Here is a 19,796-nt window from a genome sequence, read left to right as displayed (position 1 = left end):
ATGCTTATAGGAATGGTGAGGTGCACTACCCAATCACAGCAGAAATATAGATACATCCTGGAATTTTTGTTCAGGATACACCAGATACACTTTGTCGGGTAGGGCAAACCTTCTTAGGACATTGGAAGGATGGCAAGGCTGGATTAGAAACTCTCCAGGAAGGAAGCTCATAATCTATTTATGTTAAAGACCAACGCCCCAACACCTACTTATAAATACTATTAATTGTACATATAACTGGCAGAAGTTCTTCGATGACCCAAGTTTCAGTGGTATGTTTCACGTAGACGGACTGAAACAGTGAGGATCCACGAGTCGAGTGGATATAGGGTCAAAGGTGGAAGAGGCTGAATTATGAAGAACCCGGTTTCCGGTTTTGTCTCAGTGGATGTAGAATTTCACTTTCGAGGCTATTTTAGTTGGTTATTCACCCGGACTCTACGGCGGTGATTGAAGGTGGTTCAGCGGCAACGAGATATGGTGCATTTGTCAGGTAGATCGTATCAATGATGAGCGTGTCAGTTACAATGTTTTTTGAGTGAGTGGGACTTCATAACAATGCAGCGCAAATACTTGGCACTTTGGCATCGCCAAGTTGCATGTACTATTACTTGTTGAGCAAGTCGTAAGGCAAAGAGCCGACGGAATTCTGTGGAAGATAGAACAGTTTTCCCTATGCAAATGTGTCTTGGGTAACATTTTAGATGATGTTTGAATTTTTACAGAATGTGTTCGAACATTGCGATAGAAAGTCATATTGAATTACATTGGAAAGTATTTCAACATGTACGTTTCTATTGTCATGGGTCATCTCAAATCCGCAACAGCGGCAACGGACCTGACTTCCTCATCCTTTGGTAGGATATCAGGCAGGGGTCCAAGGGATGTGATTTGGAACTGATTGAGCTGGGGATGACTCTTGGTGTAGTGCTTTTTGATGTGCTCAAACTCGGTCGTCTCCCGGAACGCTGGGATGTCCCAGTATAGGGTACGCATTCAGCGGTGGATACTCGGGTACCCCGAGCAAATATCACGGATATTCGTCTTGAAATGCTGAACATAGACTGGGTCGAACCGAATCAGGGTTGTGTAGAGCCTGATGTCAGTCTCCGTGACGTTTGAGCCAAAAAAGAATGGGGTTGACCCTGACTCTTTGTATGCGAGGTGGATCTCAATACGATCAAGCGATGAGAAGAGTGCCCACATGGCCTTCTCGTAAGCTGCCTGTGTCGTGGCGAAACCAGCCTTGTACACACCATTGTTCAAATCATTGTAGATCCATTCATTGGCGCCATCGATTGCTTGGCGTAAGGAGGGAGGAAAAGATCAAGGTTGCGATGTTCTTCGGAAACAATATCGTCGAATTCGTAGTAGAACATGCGCATGATTTCCGCACTCTGTTGCGCTTCCAATGCAGTGTCAGTCGATAAGAATCAGAGAAAGGCTAATGGAGAAAAATTGACCTCGTTGTTCACAATCTGCTTGGTCTTTGTATCGTAGAGAACCGACACAGATACCCGACCATTGTATTCTGGATCAATAGAAAGATATAGATCGCGCAGACGTGTGAACTGTGGGTGTGTAGGGTCCTGCAGAGTGTTCTCACCGGAAACCCTATCTTGTGCCGTTGCGAAGCGCCAGCCTATTTAGTTGAACAAGAAGATTCCGAATCGGTTTGAAATTGTCATCACCAAGCACATTTGGCGATGTATATTTAGGAATAAGAAGTGCAGAACTCAAGAAACGAACCAGATTCATCCATGTGCCAGTGCACGGATGTGAAAGTCACAGCATCCTCCAATCCCTTGAGCTTGCGGGTAATCAAGGCTCGATGAGCTGAAAGTACGTCTTCATCAGCAGGAGTCAGGGGCAAGATGAGATGAAGATCATACCCCATGGACATGCGTATGAGACGTATAGGTGATAGCGACCCTTCTCTGGTGGAAACTTGGCTTCAGGCTTTCTGGAAATCGAGTCTCGGAAAGTGGTTTGCGCACGCCGGAACTCGCCAGATTCATCAACTGGGGGCGCTGCCTGTGGAGCTTTACTTCCAGTTTGACTCTGCATATATCTCTTGTCAGCATCGAAAAGGACAGATCGACAGAATGGTAATATAAGAATCTTCCGGCATACCAGCATTGTAACCTGCGAGACCGATCCTTAGAGAGTAAGTAGGTGACTAGTAAACAGTAACCCCAAAGGATGGATGAATAAAGGGCGTGTGGAAGAGTCTGCTTTACGTCTTGACGGGGAAGTGAGTCGCATCGACGGGAAAAAAGAAAGCAAAAGAATCACAAGGGGGATAGAAATAAAGGGGCGAGGATCCAGTAAACCGCGAAAAGCCATTGGTACCTACGAGGCAATCCCAGAGTCTTGAATGGATACGATGCCATTTTATTTGCACCCAATCGTCGATCAAACAACCTTGAAAGCGGTGAATTTTAAGCCCGATTCCATATTACGTGAACCTGATGATCATTCGATTGAACTTCCAATGCGACATTAGGTCGGCCCACGGAATCACTTTGCCCGACGGTTTGACCAGTAAGTTTTATGCCGCTGAATAATGCGGCCTCGACCTACAACTCTTACCTTATTGGCCTTTATTTACAATCACTGCATCTGCGAATGGGCCTGCGATGTCGCAATGATGCATTTCGAGCGTTATAAGCAGATAAAGCAGGAAGTTGACAAGGAAGAAGCGATGAAGTACTTCAACAAAGCTATTGAGCTCACTGGGGAAACGCCACTTCGCGCGCGACATCTTTCCAACAAGGCCCAAATTCTTTACTTAATTATATGCGAAGGCGATGACGCGAAGGTTTCTGGAGGTGATGAAACAGAGACGGAGGAGCTGTTGACAGAATCCATCGAAATCCACGAGCGAGCTATCAGTGTTTGCGATGCGCATCCAGGTTGTTCGTCTTGGCCTCACCATCCTTTCAGCCAAATTCACCGCGACGCTGCCTTGGCCTATAGAGCACGATTTCGCATCACCAAACAAGATGATGATGGTAAAAGGGCATTTGCATTGATGGAAAAAGCAATGACCTTTGAAAAGCCCGGGAATTCAAAATGGGAGCAGTTTTTGGACGAACTCGCCTGGACCCAGAAAAGTAATCGCAGAAAAGACGGGCGAGCCCAACCCCGAGAAAAAAGCTCGCGATATATGGAGAAAGGCCCTCGAGACGTATCCGAACTTGATCGGTGCCAGAGTTAGCCTAGCCATATCCTATCGCGACAGCTCGCAGAAATTCATCGTTCAAAACCTTGCCCTGAATATGCTACAACAAGCCGTTGATCTTGCCGAGGAATCTGTGAGTCTATCGGATGGCTATTACAGACCTTGGTTCGTCTATTTCCACTGCGCCTTGGTACATTGGTCGCGGTTTGAGTCATGCGGTGAAGTGGACGACATCGACCGAGCCATCGAATGTGCGCAAAAGGCTACCCAGGACCAGAATTATGAGAAACGGTGGGACTGTTACCGTCTACTTGCGCAGGTTCTTCTTCTGAGATATGATCGCCTCCACCGCATACAGGATTTGAGTGATTCCTTATCTGCAGCGTCGGAGGGACAGTCCAAATGCCGGCCAGGTGACACCAATGCGCAGGCGAATATTCTGTGGATGGTTGGAAAGGCGTCTTATGGCATGTATCACAATATGCCATCAATCGAGCTGCTTCACAAAATCCGTGGAGCGTTTTTGCAAGCAAGTCAGCAAATGGAAGACAATCAGGCGTCGAAGGCCCTGGTGTTGAACGATCTGGGGAATGTGTATACCCAACTCTTCCGGCATGAGGCGAAACCGGACCAACTCCAGAAAGCCATTGATGCCTATAAGGAGGCATTGTCGATACTGGAGGCTCTCTCTGGAGATGAAAATCATTCTCACATATTTATGGTGAGTGGTGCACTAGGATCTGTGATGTCTGAGCGATTCAGTCATTGGCAATCCGATGCCGATATCGAATCTTCGATCCGATACTATCGCATCAGTCTTTCTCAGATTGACAACCGCAACCCCCGGTTTCGGATTCGGGCTGCGAATATGTGTTATGCATTGACACTGCGCTTTCGCCACAAAAAGAACTTGGACGACCTACGAGAGGCTCGACGGCTGGTCATATCGGCACTCGAGGGACCAGTCTCATTGAATAATGAACAGAGAGCTGACCTTACCATGCATGTGGCGGATACTTATCAAGTTGCATACGAAGTTACTGGCGATCTATCCGACCTAAAAGATGCCATCAAGTATTATGACAAGGCAAAAGCCATCCAAGGCAGTTTTGGTTCATCTTCTCAGCGCGGGCTGCGAGAAATCAACAAAGGAGTCGCTCTTTCAATCTTTGCTAGTGCCACTCGTGACCTGACTGTGTATGAGGCACGAGAGAAAGCATATCTTGAAGCCTTGAGCATACTGGAAGAAAGTGACCCCTTCCATTCCACGGCCGTTCATAATTATGCTCGTCTCATCTATGATAGGTACTCTCAGAAACTGGGAGCTGATGCTTCACTCAGAGAAGATGCAAGACGGGCGCTGGAAAAGTATGAAAGTATTACCCGCATGAACGTCTTTCCGGCATTTTCGCGCATCAGTGCCGGGTCCATAGCAGCTAAGATTGCAAATGATGAACTGAAAGACCCTGTGAGAGCCCGAGACAATATCCTCATAAGTCTGGATCTGCTCCCGGAAGCAATCCTCATGCACGAAACTCGACTGAAGCAGCTGCAATATATTCGAAGACATCAGTATGTTCCTGGGGTTGTCGCGTCTCTGTCACTCAGCGCGGGAGATTCTCCAAGTACCGTGATCCAGCGTCTAGAAACAGGCCGGGCCTTTATCTGGGATCGTATCCAAGGTCGACCAACTCAGCTTGAAGTTCTAGAAGCCGAACATCCCGATCTGGCCGCAAAGTTCAATACATTGCAACAACGAGTTTTTCAAAAGTCTCGTTCTTCTAGTCAACTGAATAGAATGGATTTGGCATCTGTCTCGTTGCATGACGAAACTCGAATGCAGAGCCATTACGATGCAGATGCATATCGCCGTGTTCTTGAAGAAATCAGAACTCTGCCTGGGTTTAGCTCATTCCTGAAGATTCCAGATTCCCCGGCCGATATTCAAGCCTGCGCCACAGATTCTCCCATTATCTTCATCAACGCGACCAAGTACCGAAGCGATGCTATTGTGATTACTAAAGACGAAGTCTGCCACATACCTCTCCCATCTTTCGGTCAGGAGGAGATAATGCCCGCGATAAGGCGGTTCAGAACCGCTTTGTATTACTTTGGAAGCGCAGAAAATCATACCCAAGCACTATATGAATACGAAATCGTGATGAAAATGCTCTGGGAAACAGCTGCAAAGCCAGTGCTGAGCGGGATTGACTGGAGCAAGTACAAGTGCGGTCCCTCAGGGAAGCCCAGAGTCATCTGGGTGTCAACTGGATGGATTAGCATCTTGCCAATCCACGCAGCAGGGGATTTCACGACTTCAAATTCGACTTCCGAGGGTATAAGGAGGCAGAATGAACCGAGATGCGTCCACGACATCGCCGTGTCGTCATACACAAACTCCCTCAAGTCTTTGTCATTCATCAAACAGGTCACAGAGATCCGCAAGAAATCACAACCAAGCCAAAAGCCCAAACAGCAAGCGCTCGTGATAGCCATGGCAACAACCCCCGGTTTTGGCCCAGACGGCAATCTAGACGTCCAGCCCGAGACCACCGCAATTGAAAATATGCTTTCGCCGAACTTCGAAACAAACATTCTCATGCAACCCGACTCGACAGCAATGAAGAAGAACATCCACCCTGAAACCACCATCCTCCACTTTGCCTGTCACGCTCGCGCCGATGAAAGCGACCCCTCCCGAAGTGCCATCATGCTACAAGATAATCAGAAGATGCCTCCTCCATTCTCCGTGAGGACACTCCTCAACCTGAACCTGCGAAGCTGTGAACTCGTCTACCTATCTGCGTGTGAGTCGGGCGTAAGCAAAGATCCGAAGCTACGAGACGAAGGCATTCATATTGCAGGTGGTTTTCATATCGCGGGTGTTTCGCATGTGATATCTACATGGTGGAAGGTTTCGGATAGTATCTCTGCAGAGCTGGCCGGGCTATTCTATGAGCGTTTGAATGGTTCTGCGTCGACATCTGCGTCTGGGTTCGATATGGCTACTGCGCCGGATGCGCTTTATGATGCCGTAAAGGAGATGAGAAAGAGGAGTGTTCACCCTATGTTTTGGGGAGCCTTCATTCATTCCGGCCCTTAGGCTCTTGAGTTTGACATTGTGCTTTTTTTCGGTTGTGTACTTGTTTGGAGATTTTTGTACTACTAGTATGTCGACATTCATCATCTGTATTTAGTGGTTACATTAGTTCTCAAAACTTCAAGACTGCAAGGAGCGATAATATGATGGGCAGGTGTTCGCGTATTCTGGAATTTGAAGTTGAATTGAGTGACAGAGGCCTTTCCAGCAGTTATTGCGGTATTTGAGAGCTGCATATTATTATCCATTGAAGATGTTGATGGTGCTTGATTTTGGTTTTGCAAGCAGGGTACACGCAGCTCTTGAGAAACCCCGTAGGTGAGTAAATAGCTCTGCTTCTTCAACTTGCTATATGGCTTCACTCTGAAATTTAACTGCAAATTCGCGTTTTTTGTTTGGTTCTGTTAATTGTAAAATATCCATGAGCAGAGTTGTGAGCCTTATCACATGCTGTGGGAGATTTTCCAGTACATACGACCATAGGGTGTGGAGAACAGGGCTTCCCGTCCGCTCAGCCGTACTTAAGCCAAACGCCGGCAGGTTAGTAGTATGGTGGGTGACCACATGCGAATCCCTGCTGTTGTATGTATTTGCTTTCTCTTTTTTTTGTCATTAGCTGCTGGGACGGTTGCCCTGAAGCCCCTCTATTCTTCGCCCGCCGTGAAGTGCTAATGTGGCCCGTCGGCTAAAAAGCTTTCCCTCTTTCCCACTCTCCTTCCCGCTCGTGTCCCAGTCCTACCTACAACATACTTTTTTGGTGGCTAGAAGTATTCCTGATCGGAACTGACCACGTGAAGATAGATTCACCGTGGCTATCTATCTCTTCTCCAAGGACACAGTGAGAATTCTGACCAAAGAAGAGTTACTGAAACGAAGGGCTTGCTCCTATGAAATAACCACAATTGAATGGATCGCCCGTGGCCGAACGCATGGGGTACTTCGCCAATTAGAACTGAATTGAACTGGCGACCATTTTTACTCTCCCGGATGGACCACCACTGTGAAGGGCCTGGGGATCTGTATCTGGGGAATGGGTCCACCTCTTGGGCCTTGGTGTTATGTTGTCCCCTATAGGGATCTAGTAGATATTGACTCGTTAGTGTTCAATCCTCTGAGGGCTGACAGACCCTCTACTTATTGGGTGCTTGTCCGGCCCCGTCTATGGAGCCTTTTGCTGGCTGCTAGTCGCTTCTTGTTCGTGGCTACATATGGCCGTATCTAATCAAAAAGGGTGTTCATGATCGCTTAGATTTACAAAAGGATACCGTGTGATCGGATCCGTTTTATCCAAACAGTACACCAGTTCGTAGGTGGACTCGCGGTCGTGAAGACCGCGTTTGACGATAGCATAGGGAGAGAGCAATAGCAAGTCCCGGCTTGGTTATGAATCCCAGCTAGGGTATTTTCTCGTATACATATAGGATTCCAATAGGAATCGCCGCCTAGACATAGTAGTATTCGCAGATTGTTATGAACTTAAATAGCCGCACCTAGAATCTGCGAAGTGATAACAGTGATGAGGCCTGAAGCTAGGCAATATCCGTGCCTTTCTGCCCACCCAAACCGCTTGTAAGCGGTTTGGGTGGGCAGAAAGGCACGGATAGCTGGACACCATGATGAAGGCTACCGAACGAATTATTGAGTTTAATCAGAAGATTCACAATCCATGAGACGAAGTTTCTTCGCCGGATTTCTTAAGAGTCCTAGAGCCAGACCGCTTTAAAGTCGATGTAATAGCGCCCGTTCCTTAAAGCAGTTTGACAATCTCTTGATGGCCTCGTAATGAGGCGGTATACAGAGAGCATTGCCGTAGTCGGCGCCCTGCACGTTGACTTCTGTGCCCTTTTCTAAGGGCATTTTGATAATCTCTTGATAGCCTCCTAGCGGGGCGGCCTGGAGAGCCGTGCCGTATTCGCCGCCCTGCGTGTTGACGTCCGCTCCCTTGCCAATAAGAACTCTTGCAGGCACTATGAGCCCAATGAAGCAAGCATAGTAAAGCCTGGAACCTTGCGGAGGACCAGGGTCAGCGTCCTAACTCCTATCAGCCTGATACAAACGAGCCTATCGTTTGAATATTGCTTCCTGTTCTGGGAACCTGACTCTCTCTCGAACTATATCTTCGAAAGCCTGAGCTAACGCAGCATATCCTATTCTCGCGGATTAGGATAGAAAGAAAACTTCTCAATGGTGATTTATAGGAGGTTTTGGGTTCAGTTTTACCTCAGGAGACCATGTTCCCCAAGGATGCTTCTATGATTTTGTATTCCTTTTTTTATCTGTGGCCAGTGAATTTCATAGAAAATTCAACTAGTTCAACTTCCAGAGTTGGAATAAGAGGGTTGTAGCAGTCGAAATGCAAGATAGAAGGAATCCAGGAAACCAGGTAACGTAATTCTCGCCCGAGTGGCCCACCCGGCCCTGTGGCCCACCACGCTCACTATAATATTTTCAAAACAGATTTTGACCACCAAAACGCTGGTATAAATTTAAATATAGCTATTTCTACGCTGATTTATCTTATGGCCTATCTCCCTACACCCACTACACCTCGGCGGGGCCCTCTGCGCGGCCTGCAGAGTCTTAATAGCCTCTGTAGGCTCAGTGTGCTGTATAGCCTCCGCCGGTGTTTCTCGCTCCTCAGCCAACGCCTGAACCTCTTGAATGGTTAATCCGCCTTCATCTGGTATCTGGCGTCTGGACTTAGCAGATTTTTTGATTTTTTTCTCAAGCGCAGCGCGAAGGGTAGCGTTTTCCTCCCTTAAAAGTATTTCCCTATGAAGAGAGCCTGCATAGCCTTTGAACACCTGTTCAAGCTCGGATTTTAACGGGCTTTGAGGGCTTCTTGATCGTTGTTTGAGGCGGGCCTTGATCGAAGATGCCTGTTTCTGAAGCTTTTTTAAGTGGTTTTCGGTGTTTTTGGGCTGAAAACGCTAGATCTGCTGCTAGGCCGGCTGCTAGGTGGTGTAGGCGTATTAAGCGATATATTTAGCTTTTTAAGCACTCGCTCTGCGTTGATAGGCACTAGACCTGCTGCGGCGAAGCTATTTTGAATAATCGCTGGCTTATAGGCCTCCGCGCGCGCATAAGGATATGCTGCTAGAAAATCTAGCTTGTCGATGTGGTTATATCCTATACGCGCTTGGTTCTCTATAATGCGACCGTATGCGCGCTTTAGCACTGCAAAACACCCAATATCAAGCGGTTGTAATAGCGCGCGGCGGCCATAGTAGTCAGCGCGTGTGACTACTTTAGCAGTAGCTATTAGTCCCATAGCGAAGCCAGTCTCGTCAAAATTATATATATCCTCTGGCAGTATAACCGTGTTCGGTAATCACGCGTTGAACGGTGGCGAACTATGCGCGTAAGGCCTTCGGATCTTCGTTTTTGGCACGTTGATAGTTATATCGCCGTGAGTATCGCGTATGAAGGGCTAGCTGGCGACTAACGAAGCTTGATGCCCAATTTTTGCCGACCGTGATATAGTACTATCCCCACGCTTCGCGAGAAGGAGTTTGGCCATATCTCGAACAGTAGAAGGCCTAGGCGCTGCTCCACGCGCATCTAGATCTAATATCCACTGCACAAGCGAAGCCTCTTCTGTTTGGGTCAATTTATGGCCGCTGGAGCGTGTATCCCCGCGAAATTGCTGGCCAACGAGTCGGCGGCGAAGGGTCGTACGAGGTATACGAAATCGCTCTGCGATATCGCGTATAGAGTCGGTAAAGCCATTTTGAACATGTTTAATAGCTAGGAGGATCCTGCCTTCCTGCTCAATAGATTTTTGCGAGGATTGAGCACGTTTTGGAGGCATGGTGAGTGTTTGAAGAAGGAAGATGGTCATACGAGCGCGTCTTAGCGCGTAGTGGGCCACAGGGCCGGGTGGGCCACTCGGGCGGGAATTACGTTATCATGAGGGTCTGGGAACGTCGGAATATATTCCCGCTTTCTATTGCATTGCCCGTGGGCCCAGTCGCAGCTTTGGCAGTCGAGGTGTTGAGCGCACAGATCGGCGCAATCCTTCAAAGTAGCCGCTGGCACTGTATCGAGGGCCTTTGCATGCGTGCCGTGACCGCATTTCACGTGGTATAAATCTTTCCACTATCAGTATTTCCGGCACAGGTATAGCTGGCCTGGTTTTGAGCTGCTGTTTGGGCTTGCGTGGTGGCAATCAACAGGAGCCCGAGAGCTGCGAGCTTATAGCCGGACATCCCGCTTGACGTACTAGTTTGACCCTTGCGCGCAGAGGCGATGGCTTTAGGGCTACCAGAATGAAGAGGAGTGCATGACGGCGATTTGTGGGATATGTGTCTTTTGTAATGTCGAAGTTTATGAAAGGGGGGGAGTACTCCCAGTAAACAGGGTAAACGTTTCACCGCGTCAGCTCTGGAGCAAGGAGTGGAATATAGAAATGACACAAACCTGAAGCAGGTGCGTCAGTTTCTGCGATATGAGATAATGATTGCCTCCCTTACCCAAACATGTGGACTTACTCATGTTACACAGATCTACAGATCGACAGGCAGTAGGGGCTCCACATATGAATGCAGATCTTCAGCTGCATAATCTATCTTTATTGTATACATTAACGGGATCTGGTTTTGTGTAAACTGGACCGTACCATACGCGCGGTTTTACTTATGTGTCGTCCGACAAGATAGGGAATAGCTACTATAGAACACAAGTATGTGATACACAAGTACCGGATATAATTCTTAATAAGAATAATTAGGGTTCATATGGACAGCTCATGACCCCTAGTGAACCTCTGCAGCAATTTTTGGATCAATCCTCCTACGATTACTCGGGAAACTTCTCTCGTTTGATGTGAACGCAAGGGCAACTGGAAAAGGCCATCCTACGTATCTCTGAAACCGAGTGAAACCTGAACACGCAACGAAAAAGGATGACCCCTCAGGACAGTGTGACGGAAGGAGAAGGATTGTGCCCGTTAGGAGTGCAGTGCCAGGTCCACTGTACTCCCTTGATGCAAGCGAGCGCAGGAGCGGCAGCCGACGGCCCAGAGGGCTGCGCAGATGAAGACGGTGGGGGATGAAGTAGATCAGAGAATGAAGTCTGATTGTGGAAAGGAGAGTGGGTAGAGGGGAAGCGACGTTCTTTTTGGATTTCTTTTGTTTATTTTGTCTATTTTGTCATGTTTGCATACATTCCCGGGCGACCAATCAGGGGCTTGCGTTGCAAGCCATGGAAACAATCGTTCAGTGGGCTGGCGACCACCTTCAAGCTGTCGGCAGGCCTGACAGCACTCCCGCATAGCAGCATATATTTAGAGCAAGCTACATCGGGCAAATGAATTCATCATCATCATCATCATCATCATCATCATCACATCCCCAGTTACCTTGAGCTATGATAAGGCACACCATGCTCCCAAGATCGCAGATGCCATCTCTACGTCCAAATGTAACCTGGCCAATCCTCATTGATCTAGTTAGCTTAATTTTTAGTACCGAACAGCGACAATTCGCAGATGCTGCGTCTTTATCTGACGCAATTCAACTTCAAAAAATAATAAGATTAATGCTGGGTGCACTGAAATCGGAACACACCCAGCACTTCATTTCATTGTCATATTAGGTTTTCATGCCAGATCAAACCCTGGATTTCTTTGAAACAGGATCGGGGTTATTGGGGCTCATATGGCCACTTAAATGTCGGTCGGCTTCATCTTTGAGGGGGGTTATCAAACGAATTTTCCATCTACAGAAGGATAGTAACGGTGGAATTTTAAGTGTCCAACACTTTTCACGGTTTCTGATGAGCGTTTATTATAGCACTTTCAAGTTGCATTCGATTCGTCTTGAATTGCCTGTTTGGTTTAGCAAAACTGCTCGGTAAGAACTCTGGATTTCAATCATTCAAGATGGCATCTCACGTATTTAAACTTTGAGACTGGGTTAAGGTTGCTTCTTCCCCGGGCATCGAGTTATTTACTTTGCCTCATGGAACTTCATTCGCACTGTAATTCCATCGCGAGAACCTTCAGAAGCATCAGCTACTCGAGCTTTTTTCGATTTTGTCTTTCGCTCCTATACCGAAATTCGACAATCGAAGTGCACGTCGGAACCTCGAACTCTGCAAGTCACATTATTTCTGCAATGAGGCTGGCTTTTCTTACTCCAATTAATTTTTCTCACCAGAAAAGCTCTACACTCTGATCCGCATCCGATTTGTTGCCACATACTAAAGTATCTAGAAGGGTCCAATTTAGTGGCTGCAAGGCTCGGGCGCGAACCGAGATTGACTCTTAAACATGGCGGGTCTCGTGGTTCGGCAGTTTCTCCCATCGACAATTTTTTTTTGTTGTTGTTTCTACCGGTGAGCCATTGCTAGCTCTGCCATTAATCGCATATTGTTTTCTTTTCTCTTCCAGTCTCCTTTTTAGGGTCGTTCTGTCGAGGCGATTCCCGATTCCCCAATCTATTTTCAGCGCGAATAAGCGAGGCCAGGCACGCCGACTAAAAACGCCGGCGACGCCGCCTGCCAATCGCGCCGCCCGCTGCACCGCTCCACCCCCGCATCGACTCTAGTCCGCTGGAACGACCTCTCGATTCGAACTAGCCCCGCTGCTAGAGCCTCGCGCGCGTCCCTGGAAATCCTGCGAAGGCGTTCGTGACCCTGAAAGAGGAAAATACAGAGCTGCGCGAAACCAGACCAGCGCCACAGGGCGTTGCTCATAAAAACCATGGCCGCACCAACCGTCCAGGAATCTGCAGGATTTCTCCAGGGGCAGCGGCCATTCTATCGCATCGCACTTCGTCGCATACCGAAAGGAATCGGTTTCCCAGGGCGCCATGTCGCCCACACGCTCGTTCTCGTCACTCGTTATCGCCGGGCTCTTCTGCTCGTCCGCTTTCGCCGCTCCGTGGATCATCACCGAATATAACCAGGGCGTGCCGGCCACTTACTACCACGTGGGCGACGATCTACATGACACTGCGCACGTCTCCACGAGGATCGAGGCGATCACGCCCACCGTGACCTCGCTGCCCGAAGCGCTCTCCACGGTCACCCAATACAACTCGTACCTCTACCAAACCGAGCCGTATGAGACAGTCGTTCAAGTACTATACCCCTCGGGTGTCGGCGAGCCCGCCGACTACAACTACCAAGAAGACTACTACCACTCCACGATCTTCGTCGTCGACCTGACCTACACCGCACCAACCGGCTGTGCCTCGGACTGGACAACCACGACATCGACTACAGTCACTGTGCCAGACGCAACCATTGAGGCCCTGCTTCCGCGCACCAAAACCTCCGCCTCGATCTCTATCAATACCGACTCCGCATTTCGGCCCACCACTTACACCTACGACTACGTCTGGGTCAACCCAACCCAACTCCCCAGTTCGTCGCTCGCCTCTCTCCGCGACACGAATTTTCCTACGGCCCTCTACACCGCCGATAGCTGCGCCTACACCGCCAACAGTGGTGTGACTTACAGCACCAACTCCGGCTACTACGGCGGCTACTATGGCGATTACTACTACGACTACTACGGCATCAGCCCTCTCGCCATCCTCCTCATCTCGGTTCTCGGCTGGATCGTCCTCTGGTTTCTCCTCGGCATCATCGAATCCTGGGTCCGCTTCCGCAGACTCATGCTGGGCTGGCAAACGCGTCGCGGCTTACCCGTTTGCTGGTGCATGACCCTCCTCCCAATTTCCTTGTGCTGTCTCTTCGGCTTCCGCAAGGGCTTCCGCGCCCGGAATGCAGCTGATGCCGCGATTTTGAAACAACGCTGGGACAAGATGAGTGCCTGGCGCAAGTTTAGTCTGTTTTGGATCTGGGGATTCCGCTACAAGTACCCGACTGTCCTCGGTCCGGCCCCGCTTAGGGTAAAGGCGAGTAAGCGGCCTGGAAAGGAGGTTGCGCCGCCGCTTTTGCAGGGGTCGCCCCCGCAGACGGCGGAAGGGGAGCGGGGTGCGTCTGTTTCTGCTGGTGATCCGGAGATGGGGCTGGCGAACCCTCAGCCGGTGCCTTTGCAGCCCATTCCGAGGGCTTTTGTTCCAAGGGCCACGGGGGCGTTGAGGACGGAGGAGATTGGGCGGGCTCATTCTTGTTGATGCAGTTGGATGGAGAGAATTGACCTTCTTTTACGAGTATATGATACAGACTCTACCTAGTCTACCCTAAAATAATTTTAATTGTTAGATTTCATTACCGCAATATCCTTCCGTGGGGTAAATGTTTATGGCGCTTTGGCTAAACCTTTGTTGTATATGTAATGTACCGCAATGGGAAATCGACCGTTGTGAAATATATATACCAACTGAATATATTTTGATGACTATCGGCCTCTGCTCGAATATTTTTTAACCGGTACACATTTACAAATTGTTGGTGGACAATTGTATATTTCTGCTGATAAGCTCGTGTTCCTGGACTCGGATAAGACATCAGAGAATCCAAATGCACGGGACTATAAGATGAGAGGGTAAAAAGAAGAAGACCATCGCATATGTAAATTTCGAGGCCAAAATTTTCATAAAAAAATAAAATTAAAAAAGAAATCTCGAGGTTTTGTAGGAAAAGCCGAACGCGGGGGTCGAACCCGCAGCCTTGAGATTAAGAGTCTCACGCTCTACCGATTGAGCTAGCCCGGCCGGGCTGTTGGAAGGCGATCTGATCTTGGTTACATAAACAAAAACTCCACATCTGCCGACGCGGCACTCCCGTCGCTTTCCCACGGAGAGCAGCACCAGCGGATGCTGATTTCCCACCCGCCATGGAGATGGAGACCGACGCGGGGGCCAGCGCAGGAAAACAGCCGGCCTGCCTGAACTGCCGTCGCAGCAAAATTCGCTGCAATCGCCCGCCCGGCCACGCGCGGTGTGAGAAGTGCCGGCAGTTGAATGCGGAGTGCGTCGTGCCGAGCCACCATCTGGGAAGGCAGAAGGGCGTGAAGAAGTGAGTCATGTCCATGTGCGACGGGAGTATATTCCCCTGTCAAAGAAATACTGCACATGTCGAAGATCCAAGAGCACCGCTAACGAACGCAGTAAGCGCAAAGGCCTGGAAAAGGCCATACATCAAATCGAGCAAGCCATCAAACGGCCAAAGACCGACTCCGGTTCAGGCCCCGACGATGCCCAGAAAGCCATTGCCGGACTACAGGATCTGCTGTCACGGTTCCAGGGCCAATTGACGAATGACCCGGAGACATTCTCGTCGGGCTCAGATCGAGATCGCGATCGAGAGACCGAGCGAGATGGCCGCACGCGTCATCCACTTTCCCCTCGTGAACAGGTTACGGATGAGAATCTGATGCTAGATGATGCGGAGAATCCGTTACAGTTGCTGGCACGAGCTTCTGATTTGCAGATCTCGCCGACAGGTGTGCGGCATCTTCCTATATCTTCTCCCGCGCCGTTGGTTGCTGCTTCGCCTCCTCTACCGCAGGCCAGCGGGAGTGGGGATGTACTAGGTCAGCGGAGTGCGAAGGATTTCTTTGTTCCGACGCGGGCAAGCTTGGATGTTGGGGATGAACTGGATCCTGTTGAGCTGGGGCTTGTCACGTTTGATGAGTCTGAGTCGTTGTTTTCTTAGTACGTTCCCCATCCCTTCCTGATGCCTACTCAGTGGTTAACTCCGATACAGCTTCTATCAGAATCTCGCGCACACTCGATGGGGACTGGATCCTCTTGTGCACAGTGCACGCTTCGTTCGAGCACAATCTGCATTTCTCTTTACCTCGATTATGGCGGCTGCCGCTCTCTTCTTACCATCCGCTGGAGCCCTGTCGAAAAGGCTTTCTCGCCATGTGAAATGGCTCGCAAAACGGGCGATGACCCATCGACATCGTTCCGTCGAAATAGTTCTGGCATTCATGGTGAACGTCCCCTGGATGGCCCCCGGAGACCGATTAGGAGATGACGATACATGCTCGTATATTGCCATGGCGCTCACCGTGGCGCTCGATCTCTCGCTGAACAAGATTGTCACGCCGTCGTCGAGCTTCGATCGAGGTCTTCTCAGCAGACTGGCTCGGGCTGATTGTATCGACGCGAGAAGGGCATTGCATATGGACGGTTTTGATGATGTTGATCCTGGATCGGAGTGGGGGAGGAGGTTGTTGCGGCGGCGTGAGAGGACATGGATTGCGTTGTTTGTCGTTGAAAGAGGGTGTGTTGACCCGATGCATTGTTGAAAAAAAGAAGCTAACAAATTTAGTGTCTGTCTTGCCCGAGGAAGAAGCTATACAGTTCCACCAACGGCATTGATTGAAAATTGCGATTACTGGCATAGGTCAGATATTGCTGATAGACGAGATGGACCGATGAATTCGATGGCCATTCTACGGCGAGACTTGGTGAGCTTTGGAATCTTGCACCAAATGCTCATGTTGGATTCTCAGCTCACAATTGGCAATAGGATGACCTCTTTCGCAAAGTCAAGTTTAGCTGCGACAGCTATCGTATCGTCGATACCGGATCCGAGGCAGCTCAAACGTATGTTTCCCCGCAAGTGAAGAGGGTCCAAGTGAGTCACTAACGTCCTCAGGATAAAAAAAACCATCGAGAGCTTCTACGCCAACTGGTACGCAACATGGGCCATGGCCATCAGCGAGGATGGAGGTAAGAATAAGAAAGCCCCCGCTGGGCAAAACCCGCTGACAGAATAGCACACCACCTCCCCCCATACGTCGAGATTCTCGTAACACATACCCAACTCTCAACCTATGGCGGCGTCATTAACCACCCAACCGCCCCCATCGCCGTCAAGCGATTCTTCCGAGCCGCCGGACTCTCCTCAGCACTCAACGTTCTCCGAGCCGCCATCCAAGGCGAAGCAAGGCTCAAGTCCATGCCCAACAACACCGTCATCATGATATCCTTCGCCGCATGCTCTGCCCTGAGCCTAAGCGTAACACCAGGAGATAGTCGCTCCAGCCTCGCGCCCAGCGTGCGGGCCCTTATCGAAGAAACAGCCGGTGTCCTCGAACGCATCGGCGCAACCCCAGACCACCGCAACGGCTCCTCGGTTCTATACGGTCGATTCCTTCGCGAACTTATCCGTCGCGGACCAAACATGCAAATGCCACAGACCCGTGATCCACGAATGGATCTACCAGAACCGGTATTAAATCCGACTGGCAGTACGAATACAGCCACTACTACAACTCTGCCTGCAGTTCCACCTGCAGGTACAAGTACAAGCATACCCGACCGACCTCCATCATTATCAATATCCCAACAGCCACTTCCACCCGACCTCTGGTCGGAGCCGATGCAGTTCTCGGCCATGTCCGACGGCCAAATCATCGATGCGGTCAACCGAGCTGGAAGTGCGTTTGGTTCCTCGATTCCGGATGTCCCTTTTGATGATATGCTGAGTTGGGACTGGCCTGATTTCGCAAATACAGAATTCTCCTTTTGAGATCACTCCAAACCTCAGCGGCTGTAATCATTCTTGCTACCCTAATGAATTTCATCATTTACTTCTTTAGGTTATCACCCCACCCTCACGTCTTCTGCACATAATGTAAAAAAAAGCAGTAAATGCACCGTCGTAGCCCTTCTACAGTAGGAAATCACAGTCCCTGACAACTCTCATAGTCTCTACTACACCAATCAACACCAGAATCTCGTTTACTATTTACTATCAACCAAGTCCCCACAGAACCAGCACCCAGTATCCGCGTCCAACCCTTTCCCCCACCGTAAACCCAACCACGCTAACGCCCATCACGAAGACCGCGCACCTGCGTCACCTCCAGTCAATGGAACTTTCCGTTAAAAGGGTGGCGTGACTTCCTCGAGCCCTGAGGAAGGCAGGGTATGACGTCGACACGTGCTCACACAATGCTGAGAGAGGAAGGAACCCCAGGCGCCTGCCGTATTTAAACCCCCCTCCGCCACCATCTTCCCTCCCTCCCACTCTTTCCCTCCTCAACTCCCCTCCACCCCCCAGCTTGCGGCGCCTTTGCCATCCTGGAGCGGCTTTCCCATCCTGCATGGTGGCTTTCTTTGCTCTTGCATGTTCCCACAAGTCGAAGGATATCTTCCTTTACCTCAAGAAGCTTCGCACACCTACCGGGAGCGTCTCTTCCCACCCACCCATCATTCCACCCAAGGATTTCTTCATCATCCAAGGATGCATCCACTCATCATGCACGTCCCCTGCATGTCTCCACCGATTAAGCAAGTCGCCGTCGCCGCTGATCATGCCGCCTCCGCTAATCGAGGCACAACTCCGCTCATCGGAGCACGTCTCCGTCCATCACGGCATGTCTTCGCCAATCGAGGCACGCCGGAGCTCATCAAGGCACATTCCCACTCACTGAGGATGCAGCCTTTCCAATCAACTTAGCCTCGCCTGTCATTCGACAGTCAAGCATGTCTTGCTCGTTATTGAGCATGGTATCGTCCATCGAGACACACCATCTCTCAAGGCACGCCTCGGTTCATCGAAGTACGTCTCCATCGACTGAAGGTGCATTTTCAGCCATCCAAGCTGACCTCGCCTGTTATCCGACAGTTAAAATGTCTTTGACCATCATTGGACTTGGATTCGTCAATCAAACATGTCTTTCTCATTCACCGGAATCGTCTTGACAGTATGTCTCCGTTCATCAAGCATGAATCCATACTGCGGACCTCGAAGACCCGACTGGGGTTCTGAAAAGAATGGAAGTTTGCCGGGGCTTTTGCAAGGGGCTACTTCTTCTTCAAGGTCTACAGTGAATCCAGATCGATGAATGATCAGATTATGAACGAGCTTTCCACTGTTCATCGAAAATGCTGCCGTCAACTAAACTATGTCGCTCATCCATCACACCAACACTCAACACGTCTTTGTTCACTGAATACAACTTCACACTTTGAATTGCGAAGGCCCGACTGGGGTTCTGAAAAGAATGGAAGTTTGCCGGGGCTCTTTGCAAGGGGCTACTTCTGCTTCGCGGTCCACTAGTGAATCCCGACCAGTGAATAATTCAGATTATGAACGAGCTTTCCACTGTTCATCGAAAATGTTGTCGCCAACTAAACCATGTCGCTCATCCATCACACCAACATTTAACGCGTCTTTGTTCACTGAATACGACTTCACACTTTGAATTGCGAAGGCCCGACTGGGGTTCTGAAAGAATGGAAGTTTGCCGGGGCTCTTTGCAAGGGGCTACTTCTACTTCGCGGTCCGCTAGTGAATAATATACGTCATGAACAAGGCTTTGTCCACCATGATACATTTTGTGTTGCATCGCTCGCCTACACTTCGACATGACATTTGATCATCGGTTCATGAAGATACTCGCCGATTGTCTTTACGATTTGCTCCCTGCGGCTCTTCAAATAATTTTTTCTTGGAATCCACTCTGAAAAAAACTTGATCGGCTGTGCAACATACCTCAGATGTGTCATCGATTGCAATCAGCCCTTCAAGATGCCCCGACTTACTTGCCATACCAAAGCGTGATATCTGACTGCACGTTTACCAAGAAACTCATCGACATCCGCCACTCTTCGAGCCAGAATTATCGAGGTTGAC

The 19,796-nt window shown here is 49.5% G+C and overlaps 5 protein-coding genes across 5 annotated transcripts; 4 read left to right on the top strand and 1 right to left on the bottom strand.

Annotated features, from left to right (window-relative positions):
- Positions 1-807: 807 nt before the first annotated feature.
- On the bottom strand, positions 808-1,903 carry N7532_001232 (uncharacterized protein; the record flags this gene model as incomplete). Its single annotated transcript, XM_056613726.1, has 4 exons — positions 808-968; positions 1,011-1,245; positions 1,464-1,642; positions 1,750-1,903. The coding sequence occupies 4 exons, from the start codon at positions 1,901-1,903 to the stop codon at positions 808-810; spliced, it is 729 nt and encodes a 242-aa protein (XP_056478767.1).
- A 744-nt stretch (positions 1,904-2,647) lies between these two features.
- On the top strand, positions 2,648-3,220 carry N7532_001231 (uncharacterized protein; the record flags this gene model as incomplete). Its single annotated transcript, XM_056613725.1, has 1 exon — positions 2,648-3,220. One exon carries the CDS (start codon positions 2,648-2,650, stop codon positions 3,218-3,220), a length of 573 nt encoding a protein of 190 aa, XP_056478766.1.
- Positions 3,221-3,281: 61 nt separating this feature from the next.
- N7532_001230 (CHAT domain-containing protein) lies at positions 3,282-6,287 on the top strand (the record flags this gene model as incomplete). The annotated part of the gene is made up of 1 exon (XM_056613724.1): positions 3,282-6,287. One exon carries the CDS (start codon positions 3,282-3,284, stop codon positions 6,285-6,287), a length of 3,006 nt encoding a protein of 1,001 aa, XP_056478765.1.
- A 6,809-nt stretch (positions 6,288-13,096) lies between these two features.
- Positions 13,097-14,371, top strand: N7532_001229 (uncharacterized protein; the record flags this gene model as incomplete). The annotated part of the gene is made up of 1 exon (XM_056613723.1): positions 13,097-14,371. One exon carries the CDS (start codon positions 13,097-13,099, stop codon positions 14,369-14,371), a length of 1,275 nt encoding a protein of 424 aa, XP_056478764.1.
- Positions 14,372-15,033: 662 nt separating this feature from the next.
- On the top strand, positions 15,034-17,684 carry N7532_001228 (Zn(II)2Cys6 transcription factor; the record flags this gene model as incomplete). Its single annotated transcript, XM_056613722.1, has 7 exons — positions 15,034-15,215; positions 15,308-15,853; positions 15,906-16,430; positions 16,479-16,617; positions 16,680-16,756; positions 16,809-16,882; positions 16,930-17,684. The coding sequence occupies 7 exons, from the start codon at positions 15,034-15,036 to the stop codon at positions 17,682-17,684; spliced, it is 2,298 nt and encodes a 765-aa protein (XP_056478763.1).
- Positions 17,685-19,796: the final 2,112 nt, after the last annotated feature.

The sequence above is a fragment of the Penicillium argentinense genome, assembly GCF_028826775.1.
Source record: "Penicillium argentinense strain IBT 30761 chromosome Unknown utg000002l_segment0_segment0, whole genome shotgun sequence".
Classification (NCBI taxonomy): Eukaryota; Fungi; Ascomycota; class Eurotiomycetes; order Eurotiales; family Aspergillaceae; genus Penicillium; species Penicillium argentinense.
This window is presented reverse-complemented; position numbering and strand designations above follow the sequence as displayed.